Source organism: Octodon degus, unplaced genomic scaffold, assembly GCF_000260255.1.
Source record: "Octodon degus isolate 3935 unplaced genomic scaffold, OctDeg1.0 scaffold00042, whole genome shotgun sequence".
NCBI classification, from domain to species: Eukaryota; Metazoa; Chordata; class Mammalia; order Rodentia; family Octodontidae; genus Octodon; species Octodon degus.
Window position 1 is genome coordinate 9,991,155 of NW_004524618.1, and position 18,889 is coordinate 10,010,043.

Here is an 18,889-nt window from a genome sequence, read left to right on the forward strand (position 1 = left end):
GGCTGGCACAGAACACCTTCCAAAGGCCCCGCAGCTCACTGTATTTCACAGACATTTAGTTAGTACTTTAACAACTTCCTGCCAAGTCTAAAAACTTCCATCAGTCAGTCTTTCATGGGCACAGAGTCACAACGGGGCTATTTCAACTAGGGGTGAGAAAAAGGACAAGAGAAACAACTCTATCAGTGGCCAGTGTGGAATGCAACCAGCAGCTGTCACTCGGCCAGGGGCCAGCCAGCTCACTCATCCGCCTGGAATTGCGTCAGCGCGACAGCAGCCAGGTCCACTTACTTGTACTGAGCGCCTGAGTCAATGAGGTACACCTCTTCCAGGGACAGGGTCCTGTTCGTCTCAGGGACCGGCCTAAGAAAGTTAATTAAAAATTAATTATTCCAGAAACATACACATTTAATGAATCTGAGAGGAGCGCATACAAGAATTTTGGGCTCTTGAAACTTATTTAAGTCTGAAATTACATCAAAATAAAAAATTAAAGTTACCCAACACATGAATTGTTCCATGTAGTACTGCACATCTACTATTCAGAGGCTTTGTCAACCGATCTCCCTGACTAAAGAAAGCACGCAGAGAAGGAAAAATAGTACAACCCTTTATATGTCTATCCTGTTGGTGGAACAAAATACCTGTTCAAGAAGTAACTATAGGGCCGGGGAGATGGCTCAGTGGAATAAGCGCTTCCCTGGCAAGCACAAGGGCCTGAGTTCAATCCCTGGTTCCGCAAAAAAAAAAAAAACAAAAACAAAGAAGTAACTATAGATGTCAAGAAAATGAAAATTTAAAAAAAAAAAAAAAAGAAAGAAAGAAAATGAGAATTCACTGAAGCAACAGGGCCATCCCAGCATCCTGGAATGGGACAGGAGCAGCCAAAATCAGCTCAGTCTCACTACACAGGCTCTGGAGATCCGAGGCCCTCCTGCCTTAGCCTCTGGTCAAGCGCCTCACCGCTCACACCTGATCCCACCAGCCATGCAGGCACAACAGGCAGGACTACCATACTCTTACACTGAGCACTTTTTCAAATGAACATGAGTTTTTTTCTTTTGAAGTCATCCACTTTCCCCACTTTCTCCATATCACTGGTGTGCTGCACGACACGTTCCAGAGGCATCTCTGCCCTGCGGGTTCCACCCACGTCCCCAGCAATATCTTGTAGGCTGGTGGGCACAAAACTGAACAGCTACAAAGAAACCACACACAGCTCAGCCTCCAGCACCCTGCTTCTAACAGCTGCGATGAAGAAACACCAAAGGAGAAGCCCATTACTGGCCCCTTGCTTAGAAAATTTTTAGAGCTTTAATCATATGAAAAATTCTAGGATAGCATCCTAGGAACAAATTCATGATCTAAGTTAAGCTAAAGTCTCTTTGATATTTTATAGTGGAACAGAGGCATCAATGTGAGAGAACTGTACTGTCACATGTTGACTATGTCCCACATAAAGCTTCAAAATCTGCTCTAAGTCTAAAAACACTGAAGGCAATTATTTTAAATGGGGGAAATCATGCCTAAGGACAGCCAGAGAGACAAAGTCTTTCCCTGGTAGTACAGACCACAGATGAGGAGATGCAGAGCCCCAGAGTCCTAATACAAAGTGGGGCATGTGAGTGTGACAAAGCTGAAGCGAAGCCAAAGGCCACACCTCATTACCATGCCTGCACCTCCACAGGCAGATCTGCCTGCCAGACCTAAGCACCTCAAGGCCCTGATGGGCTCACAGCTAAAGGAAGCTCTACCCAAAATAAGGCGCCCCACACCTAGCGCTGAGCCCTTGGAATGGAGGGGACAGTGCTTAAAAGAGGCATGGACTGGTACATCAGGTAGCCGCTATTCCCAGGAAAGAAAACACTGGAAGAGTCTGTCATCGGGATGCAAATGCTACTGAGAGTTTCTGAAGCCTCAGAGATGAAAGAAGAAGCATTAAACTATGTTGTAGAAAACGCCACCCTGAGCCTAGGAGGGAACTCCCAAAAGAAAGGATTGGGGAATACAGAAAAAGCAATTAGCCAGGCACAGTGGAGCATGCCTATAACCCCAGCACTCAGGCAGCTGAGATAAGAGGAATGCTGTAAATCTGAGGACAGCCTGGGCTACAGAGCGAATTCAAGGCCAGCCTGAACTACATGAGACCTTCTCAAAAGAGAAAAGGGGAAAAAAAAAGGTCTGGGAGGTCTGATTTTACAATGCCAACAAACACACAGAGTGGGCACAGAGCCTCCGGTAAAATATTGTCTCTCCCCCACTCAGGCTCCCATGCAGAAGCAGCAGCAGACCAGGCAGGCGCATGCCCTCCGCAGGCCTTACGCGTAGTGAATGACGGCGCCGTTGGGTCCTGCGCTGGAAATGGTGGGGAAGCTCAGATCCACAAAGTCAGCCTGCTGCCTGGAACGGATACACACAGAACGGCACAGATTAAAGGTCCTGACTGCACTGAGAATCAGCACCCTCCCAACTCCCTTTATTCACAAAGAAATCGACGTGATGTGAGGTCCCTGGGTCTCCACCCCAGCTGCCTACCTGCGATACTCTTCTGCTTTGTCAGCAGCTGAAATCTCGGTCACACCACCTTTGGGAACCTTCAAGGAAAGAGCTTATCAGTCATCTCGTAAGACTAACTCGTGTGTCCCACCCGTGACAGAAGGAATACATGAGAAGCCTCCTTCTCCTCCATCCGCATATCCGACTTGCAGCCTAGGGGAGGCGGCTTAGGTTTCCTCTTTAACGAGGAGGGAACTTTCAAAGGCTCTCATCAAAGCTATTTTCTATTTTTTAACTTTCACTTGATCTTTTTGTTGCAGTTCTATATGCTCAAACCTCCCAAACAATCCATCTAAGTTTAAAAATTTGAAACTATCACCTCTTAGGAAATCATCTTAAGAAAATTATCCTAAAAAAATAAAAAGGATAAATACAAAGATATTCTTGCAGATTACTAACCAAAAAAAAGTCAAAAACAGAAGGAACACACAAGCCGGCCAGCCTAGCCATCAGACATAGCCTCCACTTGAATCCTTTCTGAAGGCCTCCAACACACGGAACATGCTCACATCATGAGCCCATGTAAATAAAACACAAAATCATATTTGAAACACTGAGAGACATAAAAGTTACGTTTTGAAAAATTATTTCTATGGGTAAACAAGTCAGAAGGAAATATGAGGGGACAGTTGTTAACACCAGTGGAACAAGGATGATCATTCCTCTTTCCAATAAAAGAATGCATAAAACATTTAAAGGGAACACAAGACTGCTTAGTAACCACACAAAAATATAACCCTCTTGTCAGCTACAGGAATGAAGAGGCAAAACATAAGTGGCCAAGAATCAACTCAACATAAAAAGGTTTATGGGGCCAGGGAGATAGCTTGGTGGCCTAAGTGACTGCCTGGCAAGCGCAAGGACCTGGGTTCGATCCCCAGTACTACGTGCCATGCTGGCCCCAAAACCTGGGGCATGCTCAGCCAGCCACCAAAACCAGTCACAGTGGCACACACCTATAATCCCAGCATTGGGGAGGCTGAAACAGGAGGATCACAAGTCTAAGCTGCATAGTGAGACCCTGTATCAAAAGAATAATTTTTTTTTTTTTTCCCAGAACCGGGGATTGAACTCAGACCCTTGCGCTTGCGGGGAAGTACTTATTCTATTGAGCCATCTCCCCGGCCCAAAAAAAATTTTTTTAATTGTGGCTTAAAGTTCAAAATGTACTCACAGGTCCCCTTCTTCAAGTACAATCAGCTTGCCAATAATAATGTTTTAAGGGTCATTTTTCTTTGCAATAAAATTCCACAAAGTGAGAACTCCTGAACCCAAAAAGGTTCCACTGTTAAGAAAGGTCTTTGTTCCTCTTGCTACTATGGTATTTCCTATAATTAAAGAATTTTTAAATATATGTAGGCGTACCAAAGTTATAGGAAGAACTACCATCGGGAAGCATTAAAATCAGATCATGGAGTGACTGAAGGGCAGCAGAGCCCGGAGGAGGCCATAGTTGCAATCCTACGTGCAAATGTTTTAGAGTAAGTTCTATCCGTGTGTTCAGTGAAGGCTTAAAAACCAACCTCTTTCTCCAACCAGTTGAAGAGTTCACAGAGGGCAACAGCATCTTTAATCTGCTTAAAAAAGAGACACGAGTTCAAGGCCAACCTGTACCACATAACAAGACCTAGTCTCAAACAAACAAATGAGACCTTTCTAAGTTATTACTGAAAGCTATGTGAACAGTTTCAGAGGCCAGCCCCACAGCAATCCTGAAAGCGCTGCACCAACAGGGCCACAAACCATCAGCAACCAGAGCCTCACTTGTGGACACTGTCTGGATGTGAACATGGCAACCCTGTTGTCAAAGAGAGGGCCCTCGGCCAGTGAGCAGTGACGGCACAGCCAGGAAGAGCAGGAGCACGGGCCAGGTGAGCTGCTCCTGCCCTGTGGAGGCCAGCAGAGGCCAGCTACCATCAGAAGCCGGCTCTAGTCCCTGGCCTTTCTAGACTCATCCTTTGCCAGGAAACACGGCCTGGCCCTTTCAGTTTTCATCATCACCACATTCTCTTCCTCTATAGCAGTAGTCTCCAGACATCTTGGTGCTGGGGCCTGGTTTCATGGAAGAGTTTCCACGGACAGGGTTAGAGAGGGAAGGATGATTCCAGGATGACTGGAGGAGTGGAAAACCTACAGCCCTGGCATGCACACTTCACAGCAGGGTTATGCTGCTGCGAGAATCCAATGCTGCGCTGCTCTGACCAGACGCAGAGCTCAGGCAGCAGTGGGAGCCGTGGAGACTGGCTGCAGGTACAGACGAAGCCTGCCCACCACTCTCCCATGGCTGGTTCCTAGCAGGCCACAGATGGCGCCAGTCTGTGTTCCAGGGGTTGAGGACCCCCTGCTCTATATCATCAAAGACTTTTTCTGTTTTCATGCTATATACTTTGTAAAGATTTAAACCACAAAGTTTTTGGATTTTTTAAATTTTGTTTTGTTTTTTGAGGCAGAATTTTATTACATTGTCCGGGCTGGCCTCAAGCTTGGGATCCTCCTGCCTCAGCTTCTCAGAAGCTGGGATTACAGTAGTGGCCACCTCCACCTCGGCTCCCCATTAAATACGTTACTTCATTCTCTCACTGACTCTGGGAAGCCAGGAAGATCATTGCTTGAGGAGGCGCTGACCTTACTCTCGGCACAGCTCATGCAGCTCCCAAGGGAGCCGGGCCTTCTGACCTCTCCCATCCCGCCTTCCGCACTGGCAGCTGTACTCACGTGAGCCCGCCTCATGCCTTCCGACTCTGCTGAGTTCTTCACAGCTTTGGCGATGCAGATGGGGGTGTAAGGCATACAGCAGCGATGATCCTGGGGGCGTAAGGCAGGAGAACGGGAAGCAAGGCCTGCTCCACCCGCCCAGACCAGGAGCCAGCTCTCAGCCCAGCAAAACACACTTAAGGCTCCCAGTTGGCACCCACGACCAACCCTCGAGGGCCTGGAGAACTTCCCTTTCAGCTGTGACTCTGACCACGATGGAAGGCATCTGAGCTCACTGAAAACACATGCCCCTCACACACACACGGTATACCCTCCTGCAGGCCCCACAGCTCTGCGGGCTTGCTTTCCAAGATGCTGCGATCAGAGCTCGCAGGCTCCTACAAGCCTGATCAAAACGGCCCTTCTCCTGCTGTACACAGGAGGCTTCTCCTGCTGGGGGAGCAGACAGCTGACGAGGGCAGGCTCCTGCTTCCTCCCTTCCCAGTCATGACCACCACTCAGCTACCGCTGACGTACTAAAGGGCTGAAGAAGACTCTTCCCAACTTGAGAACAAGCTGGAATCCATCCTTGTGTGGAAGGAAGGGGCACAGTACAGCTGGCATTGGCAGGAGTTTCTCAAGCTGCTTTCACTCTCCTGTCACTCTCTCTTATACATACACACACACACTCACCTTATAAAACAGACAAAGCGAAAGTAATCCCTAATCAGTTTAAGGAACTGATACACACAGTACGCAGGTACACACAGTACCACATGCCAAAGATGCAATGGCAGGCCAGGTCTAGAGACCCAGGCCTAGCTTCTTCCTGGGATAGCGCACTGTTCAGTGCAAAACTGGACACTGCTGAACTTCCCAAAGGCCACTTGGCCACCAGAGGCCCAGAGTCCACAGTTCCTCAGCCTCCTACCACAGAGCTGCACAAAGCCAGAATAGGGAGGGGGCTGCCAGGGCTCAGGCAGAGCACACTACCAACCTTGGGAATGGCCTCGCTCACGGCATAGCTGGCCTTGTCGCTGACCCACACCTTTTCCTTCGGAGAAAGATAGGCACACAGGGCCTTGAGCTCAGACAGGATGGACTTGTACGGAAGCACCTGGATTCTGTACTCGGCCTCCAGGCCCAAGTCAAGAAGCAGGTGCTCCTTTACACTGGGAGCATCTATGCGGTCTCCATCAATGAAGAGCCTGTGGGGGACCAGACGTGGGGGCAGAAAGAACAGCGGCCTGTGAGCAAGGGGTGAGGACACGGAGGACACACATGCTCACACAGCAGGCACAGCTACCTCCGGCAGCCAAAGCCACGCAGCTTTTCCTCCCTCTTCCAATGCCCCCCAATCCTGCCCTCCCTGCGCCCATGTGTGCTATTGTCCTCCATCCAAATCCTCAAGCCAGAAACCTGGGCACTGGTCTCCCTGATGCCCCTCTGGCCCTCCCCCATCGAGATCCTGGCTCCTGGAGCCAAATTTCCTTGCCATCTGTCACTGTCTACCGCCCCACCACCCCCCAGCCACCAAGTCCTGCTCCATCCACCCTGTTTTTCAGCAATAACATCCGGTATCATTCACAAGATTGACCACGAATCCCCTCAGATGAACTTATTCTGTAGTTCTTCATCAGTCTCAGGACAAGAGCCCAAGCTCCTCGGCCTGGCCTGGTGAGCTGTGCCCCTGCTCGCTTCTGGCCTCTCACTTTGGCTCTGCCCCCAGGGAACCACTCCACACCCCAGCCCAAAGCCCCTGCAAAGGCTTCTCCCCTTCACAGGGCACACTACCCTCCTCCCTGCCCAGCATGCATCTAGCTTTGTTGTTACTCTCCCTAAGAATCTCCTCTCAGCCCCAAATCTAGGCGAGGCCTCTCCTACAGCACCTTACCAGTTCCCTGAAGGGCTGGTGCCCACGTAGGTGCCCAAATCCACTGGGAAGAAGAGACGCTTACGTCCCCCACTCTAGCCCAGTCCTCTACCTGTGTCATTCACCCTAGCACCTAACACAGGCCCCTTGTACATGAGACATACAATAAATGTGCTTTCAAACTCAATAAAGCCATCCAGTAGAAGAACAAAGACAGGAAGGCTGCAAACAAGGCCTTGAACAGTTAAAACTTAGAATTCAACAGAGCACAGCTGGGAAGGGGGTTCCTCACATCTTGTCTACCCTTTGGAATGACTGGGTTTGTTTGCATTACAGACCCAAAACTGTGTATCTGAGCAGATATATAGATAGATACAATAGATACAGATACAGATACAGATATGGATATGGATATGGATATGGCTGCTAGAAAACATGGAATCAAATATGTGCCCTGAACAAGACCCTACAGCAGAATTTTGTAAGCTAGTATTATTCTAGCTTCGTCTCAATGTCCTTGCTTTGTTATTTTTAATTCCATGGTACAATAAATACATGCACAGACTCCCAGCCATTTGAGAGGTTAAATGAGAGAAATGATATAAACAAACACCTCCCATTACAGCACACAGAAGGAAGCAGGCAGAAGTACACGAGAAAGGAAGGCCGTCAGGGAAACTCCAGGCAGCGAGTGTGAGTAGGAGCCAAAGGGCTATGGAAAGGAAACCCCACGCAGGGAGGGCGTAGGGAGGGCAGGGTAAACACTCACATGATCACCTCTAGTCCTATGATTGCATATGAGAAGAACACTGGGTTGTGCTCCACATCTGATCCTCGAAGATTAAACAGCCCTTGAAAAAAAAAGTCCCCGTTATCTGAATGGTGCTCAAGTCAAGATTTAAGAGGTAATTCTGGGGGAGGGAACAGCTTTAGCCAGGAATCTGGCTGCTCTCAAAGGATTCCCCAGCACCTGTCAGAAAGCAAGGAACCTCCCCTGCAGTTCCACTTCCAAGCTGCAACTGCTGGTGTCCACCACCTGATGGCACCAGAACTGTTTCTTACACAGCCGGGTAACTCCCCAGAAGGGAACCAAGTTCTTAGAAAACACGACACATGCCCGCACCCCAAACAAGGGACTGAAATGACCTGCCTGGGGTGACCTGCCAGGCCTGGCCTTGCTGACGCAGGCCTCTGCACTCCCGCGTAAAGGAGGACACAAGCACACTCTTCTTTCTGAGGCAAATGAGCCAGAGTGGGAAAAACCAGGACTCGCCTCAAAGGGTGCCCCCTGAGGAGGGCCAGGAGGAGGCTGTGCCCACCGGAGTTACCAGGCTGGACGGAAGACCTCTGTGGCCAGGGCACACTGGAGAAACTAGAGGGACAAGCAGAGAGCAGTGCTGGTCCCAGGACTTTGAGCTCCTACTCACTGCTCTCGGGGGGATCAGAGGGCAAAAAGCCCAATTGTTGCAAAAAGTGTTGCATCTCTTTCAAAAGAATGCTTCTCAAAGTAAAGCAGAGAGGCAACATTTTTAACCTCCTATACCAGCATATTTTTTAAGATGTTCCTGGGGATGGCACACGTACTCTCTCTAACCTGACACTACTCTTAAAGCAAGCCAGAAGCAGGAAGAGAGAAATTTTGAGAAACTAAGACATGGATTCATAAACCAAGATTTCGGTAACAGCATGAAAATAAGTGTAAGAAGACTAGAAGTAACCCAAAGGTTATTTATGCATAGGGAAATGGTTAAGGAAGTCATGGTGTTAGCAGTTGATGGGGTATTTAATAGTTAAAATTATGTTTACATGCCAATACCTTCTTAAAATCAGGCTACAAAATGATACATGCATAGAAATACCAAATATCATCTCGGGCTAAAAAGAATATAGATATTATTTTTAATTCCTTAAATTTCCTCTACATTTTCCAAAGTGGGAACGTGTTCTTATAGTAAAAAGGCAAAATGCTGAAGTTACTGAGCTAATTAGGGACATAAATCACTGATACATGTGACAGACTTTTGAGGACTGAAAAGATGAGATGGGGCTACTGTACTCATCCCTTTAAGTGGAGAGGAAGGCAGAAACATGAAACAGTGCCTCTTCTCAGCTGAGCTGGATCAAATCCAATCAGAAAACAGGAGACAGAAAAAAGTTTCAACCAGATTCCTTCAGATTCTAGACAATAATAGAGATTCTGAACAATCTGCATGAGGGTGGTTTAAGGTCTAAAGATTGAAAAACTGCTATCATATCAAAGGACCTAGAAAGGAACTTTCAGTTCCAGAGTTTTCTGAGGCAGAAATGTTTCTAGAACATTCTCACTGTGAAAACTTTTGGAAAAGTACAGGAAAAAAAATATAAAGAAAATAGCTCCAGGGCCGGGGAGATGGCTCAGTAGAAAAAGTGCTTCCCTGGCAAGTGCAAGGGCCTGAGGTCAATCCCCAGTTCTGCTAAAAAAGAAAATAGCTCTTACAATCTCTTTTATACCTGTAGAGAGGCTGACAGAAAACTTCTGGAAGAAGAGTATTTTTTAGAGGCGCCACAGTCCTGAGACACAGGGCGCACATTACCATGGACTCATGCTGAGTCCTGCCCATAGCAATGTTCTGCTCACAGTTACCCACCCCTCCTCACTCCCAGTAATTCTTGCTCCTTCATCCTAACTGACATCTCCTAGACCCATCTGGTGGCACAGTCTTTCCCTTACTCCCTGGCCACTCAGAAAGCTGAATGACATGAACACATGGATTCCCAACAAGTAAAACCAGAGCACTCACAGGCAATCTCATCCAGGGCAGTGACCACAAACCACACAATATTCCTCTCAGCCATTTTCAACCGAATGTCTGCCACCTTCTCCTTCCAAGAGATGCCTGCAAGAAAGCAACAAGGGCCACCTGAAAAACCCACCCCCAATGCTCTTACTGCACCAAGTTTTTCATTACTTACGGGGGGGGCGGGGGCAAGATTCAGGTCCTAGGCAACAGGTACAACAACTGCCTGCTTCACCAGCAAAGTTTACTGTTCACCCCACTAGCCTTTGAGGAATTGAACCCTGTCAGGAGCAGGTATCTGGAAGGGACTACACTGGTCACTGCAGTTACAGCTCTGGGCTTGATCCAATCCCTTCTTCATCAGATGGACAACCCAGAAGACAGACAAAGCAGCAATTAATTACACAACTGCATGAACACCGATGCAACAGTAGAAGCACAGGGGGCTCTGTGACCACATCACCCAGCAGAGATGTGGGTGACCCAAGTCTCAAGCGTCAGAAGAATATTGCTTTACACTATTTAGGCTGCAAGATTTGTTTTCAGGACTAAGACTCATGAACTCTCTGTGGCCTGACCCACGTTAATTACCACTTTCAAATCACACTTGCTCTGTTACACAGCCAAACCTATGTGGCACTCCCCGATATGAAATAGCAGCCCAGCTGGAACTCACCCCAATGAAGCCATTCACCCCACAATGGCACTCATAACTCAGATGACAGCCACCTGCGAGCAGGGACAGCACCTAGCACAGTGTCCCTGCACATGCTAGGCACACAAGCATTTGCAGAACAAAAAGCTTTAATCCGCAACATTTTGCTTTCCCCTCTCCTGTAGCAACCGGTCAGTAGTGCCTCTGCTTCAGACAAAAAATTCAAACCATGTTGATGGCAAATCTTTAGCTGACCCAGATCACTTACTGAACCTGTCTTCCCAACACGCAATACCCTCTGGCAAGGGTGTCACCTAGGAGGGCGAGCTGCGGCTGCCCCACAACCAAGGGCTGCTTTGCAGATCAGCTCAGGAATGCTGCTGAAAACTTGGCAGAGAGTCTGAGCTGCACTGCTTTCTTCCCAGGACCCCTGTGGGCAATCTGCCTGCATTCCAAACAACCCCCATCCACCTCATTTCCACCGCAAAGCTCCCTCCCCTCAGCTCCACCTCCTGTACCCAGGCACTGTTTTTATAAATCCAAACTCCACCTCACACAAATGGTTCACAGCCATTCTACAGTCACTATCACACGGCCTGGAGAACAGCCCACCCAGTGCCCCTGAGGCAGAAGGTGCACCACAGGGGGCAGGCCTGGAAGGTAAATCTACAAACATTAATGTGAAGACGGGCTAATGTGAAGAGAGGACAACACCCTAAGAGCCTCTGGGCTACATTTTAGGATCAAACACAGCTGGCTGGTAGTTAGTAGCCAAGGGCAGAAAACTGAGTCCTTTCAACAGACCCAGAAGAGCTTTGCACAACTGAACCAGGCCAGAGTAAATGGCAAGGTGGTGGCAACAGTGGAAGCCTAGGAAGCTCTTGCTTCTGCCAAATGACCTATGGGGCCAAGGGTGGGCAAAGGCCACCCGCTCACTCAGACTCTACTTCAGTTCACAAAACTGGGCCTGTGACAAGGGCAGAAGGCAGGGCGGTGACCTGTGTAATCCAGGCCCAGCGTGAGGAGGGGCTTGCATGGGCGCTCAGGACGATCTGTCCAGATTTTGTCAACAAGGTTCTCCTGCACGGGAATGAGGTGGTGGCCAGCACTTCTCAGGACCTTGGCCATCTTCTTCCAGTAATCTAAGGAGAAACACACATGGCCACCCATGAACTGCATGCACGCCTGGCCCCTCCTAAGGGCCATCAGCCCATGGCCCACCCCTGGGCAAGCAGGACGAAGAGCTGTCTAAGGCTCCACCACGAAGGCCTTCCCTACCCCTCTCCTGCCATTCTGCTCCTCACCTGGCCTCTATCGTGGCAGCAAGTTACCCTGAGCTCCCATGTTGCACATCACACAAGCAAACAAGATTAGCGAGCCCAGGAGCCCTAGCCTTACCCAAGATTGCTCACCTGTGGGGACAATCAGCGGGTCCACGCCCACCTTGGAGCCTTCTGGAAGCACACTCACCAGCCAGTCTTCCTGGGATGGTGTGTCCTTCAGCCCTACAAGGGAAGAACAGATAAAAATTCCAAAACCAATGCAATTCTCCAACATCGTAACAGCAGGGTCTTTATTAAGCACTCACTGCAAGGTAGATAGGCCAGACTTGGAAAATCTAAACCTTACTTCATCCTGGAAGGCTACAAAAGGAGAAGGCTAAGTGTAAGATGGTGTGTAAGGAAAGCCTAAGATACAGTCAAGACAGAGGGGCAAAAGGCGTGACTGTCATTCACCCCCGGTCATTCCAGGATCGTTGCAACATGTCTTTTAAAAAGAGGGTCTCACCAGCATGTATGTGGTCATTTTCCCATTCCTGATCACAGGAGGAGAGCTCGGGCAGTGATTTGGTGAAGGCTGGGAACCTCACTTGTGTGACATACCAAGAAACAGGCAACCGGCCATCAGTGCCCTCCTATGACCTATAAGGCCAGGGTATCAGGGAAAAGGGCCCCTGGCCAGCCTGCAGCCATAGGGCGTGAGGCTCCCAGCCCACAGACAGAAGCCCTCAGTCTTCCCTCTGTAAAATGATGTCCTAAACTAGCACCACCCAAAAGAGAAAGGATGGAGAGTCAGGCCAATTTCCTGCTTTCTTTGGATTCTTAAGATCCAAAAGCCCCGAGGCGCTCCCTGATCCCTGCACCAGTGAGCCAGTGAAGGGCGCCTGGCCATGACACTACCCACCCATCTTCATGAGCGTCCAGTTGCTGTCCATCTGCTTGGCAGCCTGGAGGAAGTAGCGGCCGTCGGTCCACATGGCCGCATGCTCCTCCGTGATGATGGCTGTACCTGGAGCACAGGATCAAACAACAATTTCTGTCTACCCCAGAAGCCACACAAAATGGCAGTAGGTGACAGAAGCTGAGAAGCTTCTGGGAGATGGGTCTCCCAGCCCAGGGGAACCACTAGATGACAGAATGACATCACTGAGACCAGCAACTCCAGCGCTGCAAGAAGCAGTCCTAAGGGCCAGGCTACCTGGCCTGTCTCTGCCCACAAATTCCCCACCTGCACAGCACAAGTCAAAGCCAGAACAGTGGACTCTGTCTGGGTCAGTGACCAAGAGGGTCTCGTAACTGACAAGACAGAAACAGTACTGGTGCCTGCCGCTCCTCTGCCCCACCAGACCCCAAGGAAGCTGTTTCGCCTTTCCTGGAGGCAGCCCAATCGGGTCTCGCGAGTGCTCGCAGTGACTGAGCAGGCGCTCCCACAGGCACTCCCACAGGCCTGGCACATCTCGGGGCTTTCGGCAGAAGCGGCAGCCAAAAGCAACCCTAATATGCCAACCAACATAAGCACATCCGCCAAAGGAAGCACTGCGCTAACCACAAGGGGAGGAGGCTCCACTTCGTCCAGTGTGCTTAAGGGATGGGAAGCTGAAGACGAAACCACCCCGACACTCAAAGGTACAACAGTTTGGGGAAACATAAGGCAGGACACCAGTCCTTCGATATTTAGGTCACTGGTGAAAACAGGAACCAAAGCCGAGCACCTAGAGAACCACACAGAACCACTATGGGAAGGCTGGGGTTCGGAAATGCCCATTTCTCATCTGGGGTGCTCATTACACAGGCATATGCAGTCTAACACTGTTTTCTTTGTGAATGCCACAATCAATAAAAATTTCCAAAAACAAATGTTTTAAACAAAAGTTTTTAAACTGTGAAAGCAAAGGCATAAGAAAAAAGCAAAGGGTCGCCAAAAGGTAAAGGATGAGCTAAGAAAGGCCGAGAACACACACTGTTCTTTCTGCAGTGGCTCAGCAGGGACCATCCAGTTTGCATTTTCTTACTGGTTCTATATCACAGGATAAAACGTGGTTCAGTTATTTTGGGGAGGTGAACAAAGGTACAGCAAGAGCACAGAGCTAATTTAGCAACTCACCTGCAGAGCCATCAAAGCCAGAGACAAAGGCTCGCCGACAGTCACAGGGAGCAATATATTCACTCTAGAAAACAAAGATGACAGTGAGGTAGACCTCAATCAGTAGTGTGTCAGCTACTTCCTCACGCCAAGCCCCAAGTGAGACCCAGTGGGGATGACAAAGGTGGGGGTCCTGGCACTTTCTCCCACGGAGACAGCAGTGAAGGCAAGCTGGATATTAAAAAGAAAAAAAAATTAATTTTAAAGAAGTAGTGAACACTGCAGAAGACTAATAAGGGCTAAAGGAAGCCACCCCTTTCACCTCATCTGGAGAGCAAAGCAAACACAGAAAAATGGATAAAAATGATTCTTTCCTCAATAGAAAACCTTACTCAAAAAAATAACCAGTAAAACACACACACACACACACACACACACACACACACCCCGCTTCTGACATTTAGGCATCTGTTCTTTTTCCGAAAAGTAAAACTAAATTTCTGTTTTAAGCACCAATACTCCTCTAACTTAAGGTCCCTCAGACAGTAGCTCCTTTTTGAACCTCCTATGTACATCCCCTCTGAGGCAGTCTCTGCCACACAGGCCCTTCCTCTTAGGGAATGGGTAGAAACACTTCCTTTAGCCCATATCCAAATCCAGGTCCTTCACACTGAAAACTCTGAGTGGAAAGGTTAGAGGAAGAAGAAAGGAAAGGTTCTCCTGCCCACGCCGAGCGCCAGAGGCCACTGTGCGCAACTCCAGTAACTGCCAGAGAGGCAGGAGAGGTGAAGTGACTTCCACAAAGTAAGGCAGTGACCTAACGGGCCAGTGGGCTGCAGACCCTGAATCGGAGTCCCTAGGCCAGGCTGCCCCATGCACACACTATCTCTCATTCTCAGTAACTCTGCAAGAAAAGATAGAAAGCGACAAAACCAAAGTCCAAGAGAAGATCATCTTGAAGGAGCCTACCCACGAGCAGACTGTAGGGGTCAGAAGCCACGGCAGCTCTGCTCGCATCCAGAGCAGCGTCTCCCTCAACTGTCAGCAGCTCTCCTCTAAGCCTAAGCACCCAGAAGGTCAAGAATGCTCAGGGACGACATAGGTGGGGCTAGACGGAGGAGGGAAAGGCACCCACTTCAGTCCTGACACGTGGGGGACAACTGCTGCTTTCACCACAACAGCCACCACCATCACCACAGATCAGCCACAGACCCCACACCAGAGACTCCAGAAGGCCTACCGAGGAGAACCACAGGCCACCTGTGCTCCAGCATCAAGGGCGCGCCTCACTCAGCCTCAGCCCTTCCTCTTCAGAATGGGTCATATCCAACTGCTAAACACAACAGCAGACATGCCTTATCCCAAAGCATAACGAACATTTTGTACACTGTGCTAAACAACAGAAAGAAAAGGCTGTTATCATCAATTGCTTATGTCTTATGTCACTGAACTATCTCCCCTGTACAATCTGTTCACCAAAAGATCTCTGCATATAATACTTAAAAAAAATTTTTTTAAACCTGGGTGTGGTGGCACATGCCTGTAATCTTAGCATTCAAGAGGCTGAGGCAGGAGGGTAGCCTCAAGTTCGAGGCCAGTCTGGACTACATATATGAGTTCAAAGCCAGCCTGAACTATATAGTGTGACCTTGTCTCAAAAAACCCAAAAACATAAAAAGGCTAATGGAGACAGGAGTGCTCAGCTCTCTCTTAGCACTTTTGGGAGGGACAATCAATGAGTTACTGTAATTTTTAAAACTTCACCAGAAACCCAAAAGCACTGTGCATGTGCAAAGGAAGACAGATTACCAATCACTCTGTCCTGAGCAGCACACGAAGAAAGCATCTCGGGGACTGGAGCGACGAGGGTTGCCAGCACTAACCCTTGTGCTAAAAACTGCTATGCAAAACCGCTCTGGCGCATGATGAGGACAACGCCACTGACAGCATGCGCTCCACCTCCACAGGGCCGGGGCTGCCCCTGCACCACAGAAGATGCTGCAAAACCACCAGAGCAGGGCTGGTCTCCTGGGCACCTGGGAATGCCTGCGAGTGCGACAGAAGACCACAGCTTTTACCTAGAGGTCCCCTCACAGAAGCAAAAGCAGCACTACCACAAAGGAAAGCAGAATTAGCATCAGATGGACATGTTTAGCTTGGAACCCAGACAAGGTCTGGGGCAAGAACCAGACATGACCTAAGTGGTCAAGACGCCAGAAAGACACTGGTAAGCAAGGCTGGCCACAGTCGCACCTCCACACTGACAGGCTTCGCAGAGGCAGAGCAGCAATGGCCCAGCCCACCACTCCTCCACCCTAGTGATGAGCTGGCAAAGTCAGCGATTCCTCCCAGAGCCCGGGCTGCAGTAAGCATGCTAGGGAAAAAAACACCGAGAAGCTGCACTCCAGGCCTTTTCCTCTAAAATGTCCCACTTCTCCCCATCTCCAGTAGGAGGCGCAGTCCATACCTGAAACACAGTCCCTATACACCACTCTGCACACGCACTCAAAGACAGCCTTCCAAAATCTCACACAAGTTGGCATCTTCCTTAAACACCCCAATGGCTTCCTATCACATTTACGATAAAGTCTAAGCCTGGGCCATCTCCAAGGCACCACCTGATCTATCCTTCGGGAACTCTCACTCTGACCCACAATGCTCTAACCATACCCAGCTGTGTCCTGCTGTTTCTCACATCCGACACTCAGTGCTGCATCAGGGCCCTTGCACACACTGTTCCCAATTTAGCTAAAGGGCCCTCTCCCTCCTTGCCCCTCCCTCCCTCTTTCTCATTATAGCATGGTATGTTGGTGGTTTTTTTGGTTTCTGAGAAAAATACCCAACACCCACAACTTAAAGATAGATTTATTTTGACTCACAGTTCAGTTTAAGGTTGGCTGGCCCCGAAGAAGAAACAGTTCAAGTCAGGGCAACCAGAAAGCAGAGAGCAAAGCAAGGAGGGAGAAAGTGAGACACACCCTTCCAGGTCCAACCGCAGGGTGGCCTGCCGCCCCCAACCCCGTCCCACTTCACAGAAGCTCTGCCTGTGAGCACCTGGGGCTCCTGGGGACATCCTAGATATAAACTGTGACATTCCGCCTTGGCCCCCAAGGGTCGTGTGCACCTCTTTACGCAAACCACATCTAGTCCACCTCTCTGAGGTGCCGAAGTTCAGTGCCAATACTGCTGAAAAGCACAAAGTCTCCTCTGCAAGCGAACTCTTAGTGTGAGCCTCTAGAAAAATCCGTTAAAACACTGCCAACATGCAAAAGGGAGCAGAGGGGCAGAAACGGATGGGACTGAAGCAAGACTGAAAGCCAGCAGTGGCTTCTTCTTGACTGGCATTGCTCATTCCTTGTGGCTTTCTTCAGATATTCCACATTCCTGGCTTCTCCAACTTGCTGGGGTCTCCTCTATACTTTCAGCTTCATAATCACAGCTTCACGGCACTCACTGCCCTCTCAAGTGCACACTGAATGCCTTCCAGACCCTCCTTCAAAATCTGGGTGGAAGCCTCTGACTCCACAAAGCTTCCATTCTGCATGCCTATAAAATCAGCACCACGCAGACAACACCAGTGTCTGTCCCCAACTCAAGAAGTAGCCAGGTAACAATTCCCTAGAGAGTAATTCTAGAGTGATTGTAAGCAAAGTTCTGAGAAGAAAGGCAAAAGGCAGAGTCTTGCAGGTTCCTTGGATGCCTTCAAGGCAACTTTTCCTATTGTTCTGTTGCTTTTTTAATGTCCTAAACTTTTTTCAATGCTAATCTTTTCAACAAAAAACCTTTCCTCTGCTCTAACTTTGCTGGCTTCTGGAAACTGAAGCCTTTGAAAATGGGATTTTATTACTCCTGGTTTTCAGTAAAAACCTAACTAAAAGCCCCCTAGCAGTGCCAGTGACTACTGAGCTGTTCTGAAATTCTTTCCACCAGATTCATTAGTCTGCTGCCCTTAATCTCAGTCTCCCCCATGAGTGAAAGTCTCAGGACATGAGTGAAAATCTAGACAAATTTTCTGCCAGGGTACAACACACATGACCTGAAATCCAACTGCCAAACAAGTCCTTATTCCCAACTGAAACTAATCTCCTGAACTTAGTTTTTATTGTCTGTCCTTTTAATCAGCATTCTGATCTTCTGACTTCCAACAAATCTCCCAGAAACTCAAGTTGGGACATTCTAGGACTGTTTCTCCAGCTGGTACCTCCAAACTCCTCATCCAAGTACATGGTCAAGTATAGGTACATCAACAACCCCACTTCTGGTACCAAGATCTATCCCACTCACTTTCTGTCATTGGAACATACCTAATACCAACTTAAACAAGGGCAAGTTTATTTCAGCTGATGTTTCAGTGCAAGATCAGCTGGCACCAAAGATAAAAGAATTTGACAGAAGGACGTGGTAGACAAAAGCTGCTTTCATCAAAGCATCCAGAAAGAGAAAACCTAAAGTGGGAGATAGATCCTTCCAACCATACTCCTAGTGACTCACCTCTTGCAGCCAAGCTCCACCCTCTACCAGCTCCACTTGTGAGCAAATGAGGCTCTCGGGGTCACCCCCAAACTGAACTACAGCATACGGCTAGCTCCTGCTAGTCATTACATTTCAGGTCACATGTCACCTCTGGAGTGGCCTGCCTACACTATCCAGCTAATACAGTCACTTGGCTACTTTGAACTCTCTTTTGTAGAACCTTTTTTAGATTTTTCTTTTTAGTGAATATTTTACATTTTTATTGTATTCCTCTTTTACTCCTCCCCTAGAATGTAAGTTCCACAAGAACATGGCAGTACTCCCTGTACACAGTATAGGTGGCATGAAGAAGGTCCTCAACTAATACTTGCAGAATAAATGAACAAGCAGATGAGATAGATCCCTTTTCCCCTGCTCAGTTAATCTTTTTTTTTAATTTTTTATTTATTTATTTATTTATGTGTGTGTGTGTGTGTGTGTGTGTGGCCAGCTCAGCTC

General features: G+C 48.6%; 1 protein-coding gene across 4 annotated transcripts in view; it reads right to left on the minus strand.

Annotated features, from left to right (window-relative positions):
• Xpnpep1 (X-prolyl aminopeptidase 1) overlaps positions 1 to 18,889 on the minus strand; it is a 64,837-nt gene that overhangs the window by 10,399 nt on the left and 35,549 nt on the right. For all 4 annotated transcript variants that reach the window (XM_023715557.1, XM_004631516.2, XM_023715556.1 and 1 more), the window contains 12 exons: positions 13,940 to 14,003; positions 12,740 to 12,844; positions 11,968 to 12,060; positions 11,554 to 11,697; positions 9,904 to 9,999; positions 7,893 to 7,974; positions 6,248 to 6,458; positions 5,272 to 5,361; positions 4,080 to 4,130; positions 2,536 to 2,594; positions 2,323 to 2,400; positions 292 to 363 (listed from right to left, as the gene is read on the minus strand). In XM_023715557.1, the coding sequence (XP_023571325.1) occupies positions 292 to 363; positions 2,323 to 2,400; positions 2,536 to 2,594; positions 4,080 to 4,130; positions 5,272 to 5,361; positions 6,248 to 6,458; positions 7,893 to 7,974; positions 9,904 to 9,999; positions 11,554 to 11,697; positions 11,968 to 12,060; positions 12,740 to 12,844; positions 13,940 to 14,003 (1,145 nt within the window). The remainder of the gene's footprint in view (positions 1 to 291; positions 364 to 2,322; positions 2,401 to 2,535; positions 2,595 to 4,079; positions 4,131 to 5,271; positions 5,362 to 6,247; positions 6,459 to 7,892; positions 7,975 to 9,903; positions 10,000 to 11,553; positions 11,698 to 11,967; positions 12,061 to 12,739; positions 12,845 to 13,939; positions 14,004 to 18,889) is intronic.